Consider the following 16,250-nt stretch of genomic DNA (forward strand, 5'->3'; position numbering starts at 1 on the left):
ACCCCCTGCTCGTTAAAGTCGCACTGAAACGGACGTTTGACATCATCTAACTTCTGTAGTTTGACGTATTTCCGACGCAAACAAGCTATGAGGGTGGGACATGTGTTAAGAGGAATTTGATTGGAACATTGACAAGTGGACGGGTTTTAAGAACTTTAGACAGATTCGATAGAAGGATAGCGTTGATTGACGGGTGGATGTCGTGAGATTATTGGTCTAAAATCGAAGGTACCTGTTGTCGTCATTGCACGTGACCTACCGTTTTCCAGGAAGTAAGAAATTATATACTTTGATATACGATTACAACAAAAGTAGAATTTTGTAAATTTTTTGGCATACATCGTTGAATAGGTGAACACTATGACCAATTATGTGAACCAAAATGGGACAGAATGCTTTTTTCATTTCAGTGCGACTTTAAGGGTTCTCACTGTGTCCTCTCCCCCGGCTCGTTAAGGGTTCTCACCGTGTTCTCTCCCCCTGCTCGTTAACGGTTCTCACTGTGTTCTCTCCCCCTGCTCGTTAAGGGTTCTCACTGGGTTCTCTCCCCCTGCTCGTTAAGGGTTCTCACCGTGTTCTCTCCCCCTGCTCGTTAAGGGTTCTCACTGGGTTCTCTCCCCCTGCTCGTTAAGGGTTCTCACCGTGTTCTCTCCCCCGCTCGTTAAGGGTTCTCCCTGTGTTCTCTCCCCCTGCTCGTTAAGGGTTCTCACTGTGTTCTCTCCCCCTGCTCGTTAAGGGTTCTCACTGTGTTCTCTCCCCCTGCTCGTTAAGGGTTCTCACTGTGTTCTCTCCCCCGGCTCGTTAACGGTTCTCACTGTGTCTCTTGCAAGGTTATAATAGTTTTGCTTTTTTCATTAGTTTTTATTTTTATATCGTTTTAACTTTTTGTTTTCAATTTCAGTTTAGTTTTGATTAGTTTTAAAGCAGGTTTGCTAGTTTCGTTTCGTTTTTATTTTTTGAAAATGCTTAGTTTTAGTTTAGTTTTTATCAGTTTCAGTATTAGTTTTAGTTTTGTTTTCTTCTGCGCTAACTATCCTGATCTCGCGAGCTCACGTTGTTTCACTCCGTGTGAAACAAACCATCTGGACCACGTCAGGTTACTTCTGCGCAGGGGCACAGCTAAAGAACACGGAGGATAGATTTCATATCCACCCAAAATACTAGGCTTATGTATGAAATGAAAAAGACTAAAACTAAGGACAATTTCTCAATAATTGTAGTTTATTTTAGTTAGTTTTGTAAACACACAATACAGTTTTAGTTAGTTATCGTTTTTCTGTAAAGTCTAGTTTTTATTTTTATTTCAGTTAACTAAAATGTTTTTTCACACCTAGTTTTCGTTTTTTAGTTAGTTTTCGTTAACTATAATAACCTTGGTCCCCACATTGCTCTTATGCTGAACTTTCCCTTCATCAGCTTCCTCCTATATAGCCCACTTGCTGATTAGCTCATTTCTAGAGGAGCCTAGTGCTTCAGAAGTGCCCCCCCCCACCCCCCGCCCCCCCCCCGCCCCCCACACACACACACAAGTTGTTATTAATTAGCGGGTGGAGCCTGGTAGCCAACGATAACTGTCCTATCCCCCTGTCAGGCTGGGCCGAGGCCAGGGCCGCTCCTCCGTGCCAGCGAGCTCTCGGCTGGACACTGCTGTCATGATTACCGTGGCGCCGGCGCCAACGGCGGCCCGAAAACAATAGCCCCCAGCGGCTCCTCCTCCTCAGAGCTGTCCTGCTGCTTGTACCCTCCTTAGGGCTGTTCGGTATCACGCTAGCACAGACACAGCCTTCGCACGCACACACACACACACACACACATGGATCCCCTCTACACAACAGAGTTCACACCCATTCCACTTCCTACAATAGCTTTTGTCTCAATTGGCTTGAGCTGCAATCCTCTCTTTAAGTAGAGGCTCACCCCCTCTCTGACTGTTGACTGAGCTAAAGACCCCACACACCCCACCACCATGTTTAAATACCCCCACACACCCCACCACCATGTTTAAATACCCCCACACACCCCTCCACCATGTTTAAATACCCCCACACACCCCACCACCATGCTTAAATACCCCACACACCCCACCACCATGTTTAAATACCCCCACACACCCCACCACCATGTTTAAACACCCCACACACCCCACCACCATGCTTAAATACCCCCACACACCCCACCACCATGCTTAAATACCCCCACACACCCCACCACCATGTTTAAATACCCCCACACATCCCACCACCATGTTTAAATACCCCACACACCCCACCACCATGTTTAAATACCCCCACACACCCCACCACCATGTTTAAACACCCCACACACCCCACCACCATGCTTAAATACCCCCACACACCCCACCACCATGCTTAAATACCCCCACACACCCCACCACCATGCTTAAATACCCCACACACCCCACCACCATGCTTAAATACCCCCACACACCCCACCACCATACTCTGGGTTTAAATACCCCCACACACCCCACCACCATGCTTAAATACCCCCACACACACCAGCACCATGTTTAAACACCCCACACACCCCACCACCATGCTTAAATACCCCCACACACCCCACCACCATGTTTAAATACCCCCACACACCCCAGCACCATGCTGTCTGGGTTTAAATACCCCCACACACCCCACCACCATGCTCTCTGGGTTTAAATACCCCCACACACCCCACCACCATGTTTAAATACCCCCACACACCCCACCACCATGTTTAAATACCCCACACACCCCACCACCATGCTCTCTGGGTTTAAATACCCCCACACACCCCACCACCATGTTTAAATACCCCCACACACCCCACCACCATGCTCTCTGGGTTTAAATACCCCCACACACCCCACCACCATGTTTAAATACCCCCACACACCCCACCACCATGCTCTCTGGGTTTAAATACCCCCACACACCCCACCACCATGTTTAAATACCCCCACACACCCCACCACCATGCTCTCTGGGTTTAAATACCCCCACACACCCCACCACCATGTTTAAATACCCCACACACCCCACCACCATGCTCTCTGGGTTTAAATACCCCCACACACCCCACCACCATGTTTAAATACCCCACACACCCCACCACCATGCTGTCTGGGTTTAAATACCCCATCACACCCCACCACCATGCTGTCTGGGTTTAAATACCCCCACACACCCCAGCACCATGCTGTCTGGGTTTAAATACCCCCACACACCCCACCACCATGCTTAAATACCCCCACACACCCCAGCACCATGCTGTCTGGGTTTAAATACCCCCACACACCCCACCACCATGCTCTCTGGGTTTAAATACCCCCACACACCCCACCACCATGTTTAAATACCCCCACACACCCCACCACCATGTTTAAATACCCCACACACCCCACCACCATGTTTAAATACCCCACACACCCCACCACCATGTTTAAATACCCCCACACACCCCACCACCATGTTTAAATACCCCACACACCCCAGCACCATGTTTAAATACCCCCACACACCCCACCACCATGCTTTAATACCCCCACACACCCCACCACCATGTTTAAATACCCCCACACACCCCACCACCATGCTTTAATACCCCACACACCCCACCACCATGTTTAAATACCCCCACACACCCCACCACCATGCTTAAATACCCCCACACACCCCAGCACCATGCTTAAATACCCCACACACACCCCACCACCATGTTTAAATACCCCCACACACCCCACCACCATGTTTAAATACCCCCACACACCCCACCACCATGCTTAAATACCCCACACACCCCACCACCATGTTTAAATACCCCCACACACCCCACCACCATGCTTAAATACCCCACACACCCCAGCACCATGTTTAAATACCCCCACACACCCCACCACCATGTTTAAATACCCCCACACACCCCACCACCATGCTTAAATACCCCACACACCCCACCACCATGTTTAAATACCCCACACACCCCACCACCATGCTTAAATACCCCCACACACCCCACCACCATGTTTAAATACCCCACACACCCCACCACCATGCTTAAATACCCCCACACACCCCAGCACCATGTTTAAATACCCCCACACACCCCACCACCATGTTTAAATACCCCCACACACCCCACCACCATGCTTAAATACCCCCACACACCCCACCACCATGTTTAAATACCCCCACACACCCCACCACCATGCTTAAATACCCCCACACACCCCACCACCATGCTTAAATACCCCCACACACCCCACCACCATGTTTAAATACCCCCACACACCCCAGCACCATGTTTAAATACCCCCACACACCCCAGCACCATGTTTAAATACCCCCACACACCCCACCACCATGCTTAAATACCCCCACACACCCCACCACCATGTTTAAATACCCCACACACCCCACCACCATGTTTAAATACCCCCACACACCCCACCACCATGCTGTCTGGGTTTAAATACCCCCACACACCCCACCACCATGCTCTCTGGGTTTAAATACCCCCACACACCCCACCACCATGCTGTCTGGGTTTAAATACCCCCACACACCCCACCACCATGCTCTCTGGGTTTAAATACCCCCACACACCCCACCACCATGCTCTCTGGGTTTAAATACCCCCACACACCCCACCACCATGCTCTCTGGTTTCATGTCTGTTTTTCTCCCCTTGTTTTGTCGTCCGCTGCCCTCACAACCAGCGCCGTCCCCTGCTACCGTCTGGCAGGCGGCCAGAAACACAAAAACAACAAGCCCTCGCTCTCAACCCGCGCCTCTGTGTGTGTGTGTGTGTGTGTGTGTGTGTGGGTGTGGGTGTGGGTACGAGTGCACATGGAAACGTGCATCAGCATGCGTTTGCGTTGCATGTGAGAGGGAGAGAGAGAGAGAGAGAGAGAGAGAGAGAGAGAGCGAGAGAGAGAGAGGGGGAGAGAGGGAGAGAGAGAGAGAGAGGGAGAGGAGAGAGAGAGAGAGAGAGAGAGAGAGAGAGAGAGAGAGAGAGCGAGAGAGAGAGAGGGGGAGAGAGGGAGAGAGAGAGAGAGAGGGAGAGGAGAGAGAGAGAGAGAGGGAGGAGAGAGAGAGAGAGAGAGAGAGAGGGAGAGAGAGAGAGGGAGAGGAGAGAGAGAGAGAGAGGGAGGAGAGAGAGAGAGAGAGGGAGAGAGAGGGAGAGAGAGAGAGAGCGAGAGAGACAGGGCGCACACACTAATGGTCGTGCAAAATGTAGCGCTTTAAAAACGATGACAGCCATTTCTGCCTATTAACATTCAGGGGACGCTGTCCCCGTTCGGCGGCTCTTTGTATAAACACTCACGGCTTTAATAACTTGAGGAGCGGCGGTTATTGACCCGGCGAGCTGCCGCCTCCCATCCCTAATCAGCCGCCGCGGGCGCCGCATCCCCGATGAGGCGCCGCGTTTAAATCCCGCAGAGCTGTGATGAGAGCGGAGGTCAATGGCCTCAGGCCACAGCGCCCCCCCTGCCCCTCCCCCCTTCCCGTACCTCCGCTTCGGGCCGACGGCTCGCCATGTACCTCGATGATGCGAAACAATTACATCCTTGCTACGCAAATGGAGATGGGTTTGTGGTGACCGGCGGGCCGTGCTGTTTCCCTCTCTGACCGTTAGGAGAGGGGGGGGCTGTTTCCCTCTCTGACCGTTAGGAGAGGGGGGGCTGTTTCCCTCTCTGACCGTTAGGAGAGGGGGGGCTGTTTCCTTCTCTGACCAATAGGAGATGGGGGGGCTGTTTCCCTCTCTGACCGCTAGGAGAGGGGGGGGGCTGTTTCCCTCTCTGACCGTTAGGAGAGGGGGGGCTGTTTCCTTCTCTGACCAATAGGAGATGGGGGGGCTGTTTCCCTCTCTGACCGTTAGGAGAGGGGGGGGCTGTTTCCCTCTCTGACCGTTAGGAGAGGGGGGGGCTGTTTCCCTCTCTGACCGTTAGGAGAGGGGGGGGCTGTTTCCCTCTCTGACCGTTAGGAGAGGGGGGGGCTGTTTGTTCCTGGGGATCGTCACGGCGACGTGGTTCACCGTGTCCCAGCTTGACCGCGTCCATTGATTTCTCTCTCTTTGATCTCCAGGATACTACTTTGAGATTCCATCTATCGGAGCCATTCGAATTAACACGCAGGTGAGTCCGTGTGTGTGTGTGTGTGTGTGTGCGCGCTCGTGTGTGTGTGTGAACCATGGTTCATTTTTAGTCTATCCTCTCTTTGAAGATGATTATGCAGATTGTAGATATGCCTGTAAATGGTCCGTGACAAAGGGAGCGCGAGCCGGCTCGGAGAGCGGACGGCGGAGGAGGAGGAGCCAGGGATGGCGTTCTGATTGGAGCGGCCCCCGGGCGCCGTGTTCTGCCCGCTCTCAGAGAGCTCAGAGAGCCAGAGGGGTTCAGACCTGCTCCGCTGCCTAATCCAACCCTTTCCGTAGTCCCCTACACTGCCACGCACACACACACACACACACACACACACACACACCCATGGCCTTTCCAACCCCCTCCACTCTGCTTGAGGCACTACCATGTCCCAGAGGCCCCTGGGATAACCTCATTCCAGCTGTAGAAATTGAGTGACTTGCTGGGGGGCGTTCTATCCCCCCACCCCACACACACACACACACACACACACACACACACTCACACACACACATGCTCAGAACCCTGAATAGACTGTCAGCTGTTCCATTAACTGTAGAATAATTAGAGTCTGAGAACTGCCATTTATTCTAATGTGTTTCCTACACCAGGTGTGTGTCAGACAGCAGTGGTTTCTGGAGGCGCGTGCGACACACCTGTGCACAATGTAGATCATCATGCGCTGTCCCACGGCATCATCATCATCATCATCATCACATCACGCCTCGGCGCCCCGGACATCCCCCACACATCAGCGTTATGTTGATCGTTGGGGAAGATATAGTTAATATGATCATATCCGTCTCCAGTTGCTTTGAGCCGTTGGATGCCTGTGTGTGTGTGTGTGTGTGTGTGTGTGTGTGTGTGACCCATCAACATGATAGCAATGGAACTATATTTGGGAAATGTATTTTTAAAAATGCAGAGCTAAATAAAGAACTCAGATGTGTGTCGCCGTGACGCCTGTAGAGCTGTAGGCCCGGCGAGGTGTGACCAGGCCGCCCGCTAGCTCTCTGTTGACTGACACAAACAGACTAGGTGCTACTTGGTTAGCTTCCACTGGCTGGGCTGCGGGCGCGGGACCCCACAGACCCGTAACCCCGGGCCCCTGGTCCCGCCCGCCCGCCCCCCCCCGGGCTCCCCCACCGACCGCGGACCGCTTGTATGTTCTCTAGATTGTTCTAGTCAGGCGGAAAATGTCCCCCTATACATCGCGCGAAAAGGTCTGCCTGTCATCGCCCTGATGAAAGATCTCCCCGCGGTGCGTTAAACGGGACTTTTGGAGAGCTAATAATCGAATAGGCTACGCCTGTCAGCGCCTCGGCGCCGAGGTGATGAATAACGAACGGTCAGAGATGAAATAGCAGCTCACACCGAGCGACCCTTCTGTGTGCGTTCGAGACGGTTAGACAACAGGGTTAGGGCTCGGCAGGTCAGGATTTTTCCTTTGTTTTTTTTGCGATAGTCGTAGGAAAGTAGGAAGTAGGAACGTTTGCTGACTTGGTGCAAAAAGGAAACAGTAGTACTAGTTGACTAGTATTGTGCTTTATTTGGCATCTGTTCTGCTGTTGGATTGGCACAGTTAGAATCCGATCCCCTCAACAATCGATAAGTAGCTGTTATATCAGTTATTGAAAACATGAATTTTCTATTCTGTATATGGGGGGGTGGCGGGGTCTGATTCTGCAAACTGATTGGTCAGCATCATGTCACCTCAAGGGTCACATAATGGTTTTTCTCAATCACATAGAAATACCAGAACGACGGGGATTGATCAATTACCCCCTAAAAAAACTCAATTATTACCAAAAAAAACATCTCTTGTTGTTTGAGTCCCGGCGTGATTCCACAGCGCAGAGATTATGATGAAGGGGCCGCATTAGCGGCGGGGTTAACCCTTCACCCCTCTCGTCAAACACAGCGGGCCGTTCTTACCCTGCCGGGGTTTGACACCAGTGTCACCGAGAGAAGGGCCTGTTTGCGCCGTGTGCCATCGACGCTCGTAATGCGTTTTTAATAGCTCCTTCATAATGATGAATAATGGCCTTGAGTGGCTGAAGACCGCCGGCTCCAAGGCCCCCGAGGGCCCCTGGGTCCTAGTGTTGTTGGCCCACTGCTTTATATGGCCGACGCAAACCTGTCAGGCTCCTGTGGTTTTACGACGAATGAAGGCTGACATGCTCCTGCCGCTCGGTGTTAGAACAACGTGAGACAAGCATTATAAACCAATACAGAGAGAGTGTGTGTGTGTGTGTGTGCGTGTGTGTGTGCGTGCATGTGTGTGTGTGTGTGTGCATGCTGGTGTATGTGTTAACCCTTTCGATACGACCACGTCACCGGCAACATTTTTTAAATATCTAACAAATATTTAATAATATTAGAAAAATATCTAACAAATCTAAAAAATCCCTCGATCCAACACTTGCTGAAAGCTGAGAAACTGCGCCTTCTAGTATTATAGGGAAAATCCAATTAATATTCAAAATGTTGTCACTGTACTTTCAGGGTTAAAAGGGTTAAGTGCATGTGTGTGTGTTTGTGTGTGTGTGTGTGTGTGTGTGTGTACATGTGTGCGCAAAGGCAAATTTTTTGGCGTGTGTGTAATAACGTGTGTGTGTACTTTTTATTTTATTTATTAGTTTATTTGTCACAGACGATACAAACAACATTGTAACAGGTTACAGTAACATGTCACAGATGTGTTGCATATACGGTTAACGTGTGTGTTTGTGAGTGTGTGTGTGTGTACTAATGTGTGTGTTCTCTGTGTCTCAGGAGTATCTAGATGTCCTCGGCCGTCCCATGGTCATGGCGGGGAGCCCGGCCAAGCAGGTCCAATGGACCAACGTCTACCAGGACGCGCTGGTGAGACACTAGGACATTAATAAGGCTGTGATTTGATGCTGTCCGTCCAGAATTATGATGCATTTTAACATCTCAAAGAAAGTATAGCATGCAAATATAATATACTTCATTTTCATTTTCAATTTTATTTGGAAGGGACCATGTGCGATTAAAACATAAATGTAAAAACATTTGATGCATCGCACCAGTTAGCCTTAGGCTAATTTGCATCTGCAGTCCCTGTAAACAGGTAACAGATAAAAACAACAAACATAATAAGTAAAACAAAGTACAATACAGATGACTTAGCATTACATTAAGACACTCAGGGGCGAATTCACTAAAGCAAATTGCGCCCGCTAATTGCACCATAATATTGCGCGTCAGTTGCGCCCGCTATGTGCTCCGTTTTAAAAACCTATTCACTAAAGACATTGCGCTAATAATATCCCAGCGCAAACACGCCCATTCGGTGTTTGCGGCTGAGTGCAATTTGCTGCTGATATATGAAATGACTATAAATACTGCGCATACAGCGCATACAACTCGTATGCATATCATTGGACGATGGCAGACAGAAAAAGAAAGATACGATTTTCAGACAGCGAACTTGAAGGCCTCACGGACGAGGTTCAAAAACATGTCTCACAGCTTTCGGCAAAAAATATCACGACTGCAGCAAAAAATCATATTTGGGGTTTAATTTCCCAATCAGTCAGTGCCATTTGTGTGTGTAAACGCGGAAGACTGCAAACGGAGGTGGAATGATTTAAGGAAAAATTGTCATTTTATGTTATGCAAGTTGCAGCACGATGATCTGGCATACTTTTGGGGGAGTGTATAACATTGCCCCACCGGTACGATCTAGGCATCTAAACGGCTTTTCAGGATTCCAAATGTGCACTCAATCACACCGCGCGTCCTGATGTGAGCCCAGTTGTACGCCGCCTCTCCAACGTTGGAAGGATTACGCACGGGAGTCATCATCCATGGCTGAAGATGATACCTGCCGTCACCTATGATACAAAAGCAAAATATTTTCAAGACCATTCAAATAAAACAAATATTGTGTAGGCTATGTTTTTATTTATTTATTTATACCTATATCGGCCCCCAGCCGTTCAATGACCAGCTATAGGGAATGCGCAGTTTCGCGTATAGACTATTATACGCACAGTTTCGTGCTATGTAGGCTATTATATTCATTGGTGGAGCTTGGACTCGCTGGGGACGGGTGGAGAGACGCATAGTCAACTGAGCCTCCCCAGACGCGACTTCATCCTCCAGTTGGCTGAAGAGCTGCGCGCTCTGGTGTCCAAACAGTTACCGCGGTGGTTCTAGTGTTAAATCAAAAAGTGACCTTCTTCTAAATATTCTCTCACGAACAACATGCCTGGCATTGCGATGCCTTCGCCTCGCAACAATCACTGCTGCCATGATCAGCGGACAGGCTGGCCGCGACACACCCCTTGCGCTTAAATACCACCACGTTTCTGAAAACGGTATTAATTTCACTTTAACTGCGTGAGGCAATTTGCGCCGATGTTTGTGAATTGGGCGGGTTTTGCAATAATGTTCATTTGCATAGAAAGGGGAACATTCTCCGCCCATATTACCTAATTTAAATATGAGCTAATAACACCGGCGCAGAGCAACGCAATGACGAACGCAACGCAGTTAACACCGTATTTCACCCTTTGCGAGGGCTTTGTGAATAGCAAACATAATTTTTGACTTATTTGCACAGGCTTTGCGTCAGGAAAAGCTGCGCAATCCTTTAGTGAATTCGCCCCTCACTCTTTCACATTCATCGGTCATAGCAGCACGTCCAGTCACACAACCACACTCATTCACAAAGTGACTATAGTCATATACTGACTATAAACTCACTATAGTCATATACTGTACAGTGCATGCCCTTATAAAACAACATGTATGTCAATGGCAAACTGACCTCGTCCATTTTGTCAGGTAGATAAGATGGCGTTGTGACATGCTGGCTCTGTTCTGTGTTTGCAGGGCCTGGGTCTGGTCATCACGGGGACAATGCCCGTCTTCAACCTCACAGCCGACGGCAGCTCGAAGGTAAACTCGACCCGGTCTATAAGGATCGAGCTCACAGAGTGGCCTTTCAATCGAGACCATGAGCACTTTGCGTCGTCGATAGGTGTCTGTGTTTCTGGTCGCTCGATAGGCCATCGGCTCCTCTAGTGATCCCGTGTATCGACGTGGCCGTTTGTCTATCGCTGCGCTGTGGGGTGTTGCGTGTCGATGGCCCTATCGTCGTCTCTCCCAAAGCGTTAACAGATTTTTTAAGGATAAACTCAGAAGCAGCTCAGATTTAAGACTTACAGTATGGTAAAAATAAATAAATAAAAAAAACAAACAGGAATATTTACCTCACTCCCCTTCCCTCTCCTACAATGTGGTGACCATCCATCATTTGGAATGTCATCCCTGTGGGGGTTCTGTGGGGCAACACTGCCCCCTGGAGGAGAGAGCAGGCCTAGCAGCAGGCTGTCTGGCCCTGACCGGTCCTGTCTGCCTACCATCCCCTGCCAGGATGTGTCCCGACCCATGATTCACTCTGAACACAACCAGTAGTGACTGAGACAGTGGGCCATACAGAGATAGAGCAGAGTAATTGACTCATTCACATTGCGGAGGGGGGAATTGATCAAGATTAGCGAGCAAACTCGATGGCGAGTCAGAGATGGTCAGGAGAGCTCCTCGGGGGTCTCCCCCCTCGGCGGACCGGGGGTCCGAGGGGGATACGACCAATCGGAGAGGTCGGCAGTCGCTCTCGCTCTGGCGGGCGGGGCCGACGGGAACCGACTGAAACGCGTGTCTTTGTTTGAGCAGAATCAGCTGATCCTCGGAGTCATGGGGGTGGATATTGCGATCAACGAGATCAAGAAGAAGACGCCGACCTACAGGGTGAGCATGCGGCAGGGTTATTGTAAATGAAAATCTTACTTGGTTTAGTTTAGATTGTCAAAGAACACGCTGAGTGGTCGATCAAGCTGGTTTTAAACAAAGACAATAGTTTTATTCTTGTTACGATTCTGCAGAGTCGGACTCCAGCACAGGAAGTGAATCCAGTCAAGAGTGAGTTCACGTGAGGACAGGTCGATAGGTTATACAGTGAAAAAGGAAGTGACATAGTTTCAGGATGAAGAGGACAGGGAAGTGATGTCACACAGGGAGGAATTTGTAGTTCTAACAGACTGATCTATGAGAACGAACTACAACGTTTAGAACAACAATCAAGGGGGAAAATAGAACACTTTGTTGAGACTTGAAATTCATTCACATTATCCAGGAGGCTTGAGGCCTGGTTGTGCTTTTTGAATACGAGAGGGAGATGGAAGGATTGTTTGGATAATACCCCCGTCTGCCCACAGCTCGGGGCTAACGGATACACCTTCGCCCTCGACCTCAACGGCTACGTGCTGCTTCACCCCAACCTGAAGCCTAAGGTAAGACCACACCCTTTGTGCTTTCTCTGTTCTGGAATGGTACGCGCACACACACACACACTCACACACACACACACACACACACACACACACACACTCACACGCACGCACACACACTCACACGCACGCACACACACTCACACACACACACTCACACACACACACACACACACACACACACAGACACTCTCACGCACACACACACACACACACTCACACACACACACACACTCACACTCACACTCACACACACACACACACAGACAAACACACACACACTCACACTCACACACACACACACACACACACACACACACTCACACACACACACACTCACACACACACACCCACACACACACACACACACACACACACCCAGACACGCTCTTTCCAGACTGTGATGTTTTCCCCTGCCCCGTCGCTCAGATCATTAACTTCCGAGAGCCGGTCACTCTGGACTTCCTGGACGCGGAGCTGGAGGACAGCAACAAGGAGGAGGTAAGGACAGCCTGGGGGCGGAGTCAGGACAACCTGGGGGCGGAGTCAGGACAGCCTGGGGGCGGAGTCTCGCAGACGGCTCGCCAGCTTTGATCACAGGGGGTTTGGCTTCACATGTCGCCGGCTGAATCACATTTCCTCTTTGCGGCGTACTGTATAAGATATTCATATACATATTTTGCGCCTTCTCTCTCTCTCTCTCTCTCTCTCTCTCTCTCGCTCAGATCCGTCGGCTGATGATTGATGGGAAATCAGGCCAGAGGAAAATCAAGACTCTCATTAAGTCGGTTGATGAGGCAAGTCATCAATATATGAGATTCAGCCATGATCCATATTGGCCCCAGCCAGATAGTGTTATTGGCTCTCTCTCTCTCTCTTTCTCTCTCTCTCTCTCTCACACACACACACACACACACACACACGCACCAGAGATAGGAATATGGTTGGAACTAGTAGAACTTAGTGTTGTGTTAGAGGATGTGACGGTGTGCTGTGTGCTTGCAGCGGTACATTGATGAGGCCATGAGGACGTACACCTGGACACCTGTGGAGGGCACAGACTACAGGTCTGTCAAAAACACGCCATCACCACCTGGGTATACCGTACGACTCAAATATAGTTTTCTATTTGTTTGTTCCATCCCTATTGGCTGTTGGACCCACAGCTAATCATCCCAGATTCCACAAATCTAACCTTGGTTTGTGAGTGAAACCAAACTCCTGTCTGACCATCAGCCTGACTGACACCTGACCTTGACCTGACCCTATGAGTTAGATCCATTACATCACGTCTCAGAGCCCGGCGCTCGACAAGCGTCATTCGTCAAGCAGCGGAGTGTGCGAGTCGAGGAATATGGCCGCCATCTATCAAGCGTGAGATTCGTCCAAATCTATTACTGATTAGACGAGGAGCTGCTCTTTGTCTCACGGTGTGGTGTGGGTGTCGGATGATTCGTCTGAATCTCCATAAACGAAGGGCCGTACTCCTCCGCTCGTAAAAAGCAACGCCGTGTTCTAAGCCCAAATTCACAGCATGGTTTATTAATCTCAAAAGTACGTTGTGCGATCGAGGTGGCATTATAATGAAATCTCCTCCGGGCGACGCTTTGCTAATTAAATTTTATGATATTCAATAGTCCTAGAAATGCAATGAGTGTTTTGTTTTTATTGCTTAGCAGTGGACAGGCAGGCAGTTCCTGGCCGCTGTGTTTTGGCTTGGAACACATTGTGCGGTGGACTCCATTAGTGACTAACATATTAACATATTAACATTAACATATTAACATATTCCACAAGTGTTGTTGTATTTCTCTCCTCATTTGTATTGAATAACAGTACAGTTGATTTAATAAATAATCACTTGCTCTGTCAAAGAGGTGTGTGTGTGTGTGTGTGTGTGTGTGTGTGTGTGTGTGTGTGTGTGTGTGTGTGTGTGTGTGTGTGTGTGTGTGTGTGTGTTAGGGCCTTTTTTCTCTCTGGTTCTGACTGTGCTGTGTGTCTCCCTCACACCCCCCCAGTCTAGGGTTGGTTTTGCCCACTTACAGTGAGAACCACCTCAAGGCCAACCTGAGTGACCAGATCCTTCAGGTGCAGTGTGAGTACCAGGAGACCCCCAACACAAGCCCTCTCTCTCTCTCTCTCTCCCTCTCTCTCTCTCTCTCTCTCTCTCTCTCTCTCTCTCTCTCGTCTCTCTTTCCTTCTCCCCTCTCTCTGGTCCGAAAACGACCTTAAACCCCCCCTTACTCAGTCCTTCCAGTGCCATTGTAGGGACTGTCCAAGTGAAGCCCCCCCACCCCCCTTCCCCCCCCTCCCGTCTCGTCCCACTCCGCTATCAGACTCACGGTGACCTACTGAAGGAGTGAAAGGACTCTGCTCTCTACTGCCCCCTACCCTCCTGTCTTCATGCTGTGCTGTACTCTGGTGATTTTTTTTCTTCACACTTGTTGAAGAAAAAACCCGAAATGACAGAAAGGTGAAAGCAGTGGTTTTACTGGTGTTCAAAGGGGAAAATAATGGTGACCTTCTGCTATTATTTTTTGTGCCAAACGCTCTCGCCTCTTCTCCACCAAGTAATGATTCTGAAGCGTCTGTGTCTCAAGTTTTTAAATGTTTCCAATCTGTGAAAACAGGCATGCTTTTCACTCCTTCTGTTTGATTTTGATTATTATTTTGTTCTTTGAGTTTGGTGTGTGCTTATTTTCTGTTGGACTGCCTTCTTGGTAGATGTGTTTCTGTCTTCAGCTTTGGAATCATTCAGTAGATCAACTTCCACATCCCCGGACGGGCGTCTGTCCTCGGTGGGAGTATGGGGGTGTTGTGGGTCTGAATGGAGACACCCGTTGTGGTCTCTCTCATTCTCTCTCTCTCTCCAGACCCCGCTGCTCTGCTCTTTTCCTGGCTCACTCGCTTTCAGTTGACTTCTGTTTCTTCCATGTTTCTCTTTTTCAAAGCTGATCTCGTCTTCACCATTTGGTTTCTTTCCTTCTTCTTTTTATTTCCGTTTTTCTACGTTTTCTTCAGCCATCGGTTCAGTTTCTGGTTTGCTCTCGCAAAAGACTGGGTTTTGCACTTCATTTAATTCCTTTCTTGTCAGTTTGACTTACTTGTTTCTTTCTTTTAAAGAAAGCAATATTTTTATTCAAACCGTAATTGAATAAAATATTGTCTGTGACCCCCCCCCCTCCCTTCCCACCCGATCCCGTTTCCTTTCTTGCTCACTCCTTCTCTGACGGATCCAGTGTCCTACACCAAGGGCAAGTATACTCCATATTGGTCCACGTTCCCTACCTTTACCTCCTACTTCCTTCCGCTGCCTCCTCCCACACCTCCTGTCCTAACCCCTCCCGCTGCCCACCCACCCTCACCCCTCCCAGCCTGCTTGCCTCTGTTCCTGCCCGTCTTGCCTTCAGGACCCTCTCCCTCCTCCTCCTCTTCCTCCTCCTCCTCCTCACTCTCCACCCACCCACCTGCCGCAAGCTCAGACCACCTCTCTCTCACGATGGCTCCCCCAGGCTCGACCCCACCCCCACCTCTCGGGTGCTTCAGTCACTCTCAGGTCTCTGGTGCACCACACACACACGCACACACACACACACACACACACACCCTAAAGAAGACAGGTATCCGTGTTCTCTGTTAAAACGTGTCTCTTGTCTCCCTCTACCTCTTCACTTCTGTGGATAGCTCCGGATGGGTTGTGTCTCACTTTGCTGTCCCTCTTCTCTCTCTCTCTCTCTCTCTCTCTCTCTCTCTCTCTCTCTCCCTCTTTATTTCCATTTATCTCTTTCTCT

The 16,250-nt window shown here is 49.6% G+C and overlaps 1 protein-coding gene across 1 annotated transcript in view; it reads left to right on the top strand.

Moving 5' to 3' along the window:
• The window catches only part of cacna2d2a (calcium channel, voltage-dependent, alpha 2/delta subunit 2a), a gene marked incomplete at both ends in the record, with an annotated part of 131,761 nt that overhangs the window by 105,340 nt on the left and 10,171 nt on the right, over positions 1-16,250 (top strand). Inside the window, 9 exons of the mRNA XM_084460721.1 lie at positions 6,084-6,133; positions 8,915-9,004; positions 11,003-11,068; positions 11,843-11,920; positions 12,388-12,462; positions 12,889-12,960; positions 13,185-13,256; positions 13,465-13,526; positions 14,478-14,554. Of these exons, the coding sequence (XP_084316847.1) occupies positions 6,084-6,133; positions 8,915-9,004; positions 11,003-11,068; positions 11,843-11,920; positions 12,388-12,462; positions 12,889-12,960; positions 13,185-13,256; positions 13,465-13,526; positions 14,478-14,554 (642 nt within the window). The remainder of the gene's footprint in view (positions 1-6,083; positions 6,134-8,914; positions 9,005-11,002; positions 11,069-11,842; positions 11,921-12,387; positions 12,463-12,888; positions 12,961-13,184; positions 13,257-13,464; positions 13,527-14,477; positions 14,555-16,250) is intronic.

This window comes from Borostomias antarcticus (genome assembly GCF_949987555.1).
Source record: "Borostomias antarcticus genome assembly, chromosome: 33".
Classification (NCBI taxonomy): Eukaryota; Metazoa; Chordata; class Actinopteri; order Stomiiformes; family Stomiidae; genus Borostomias; species Borostomias antarcticus.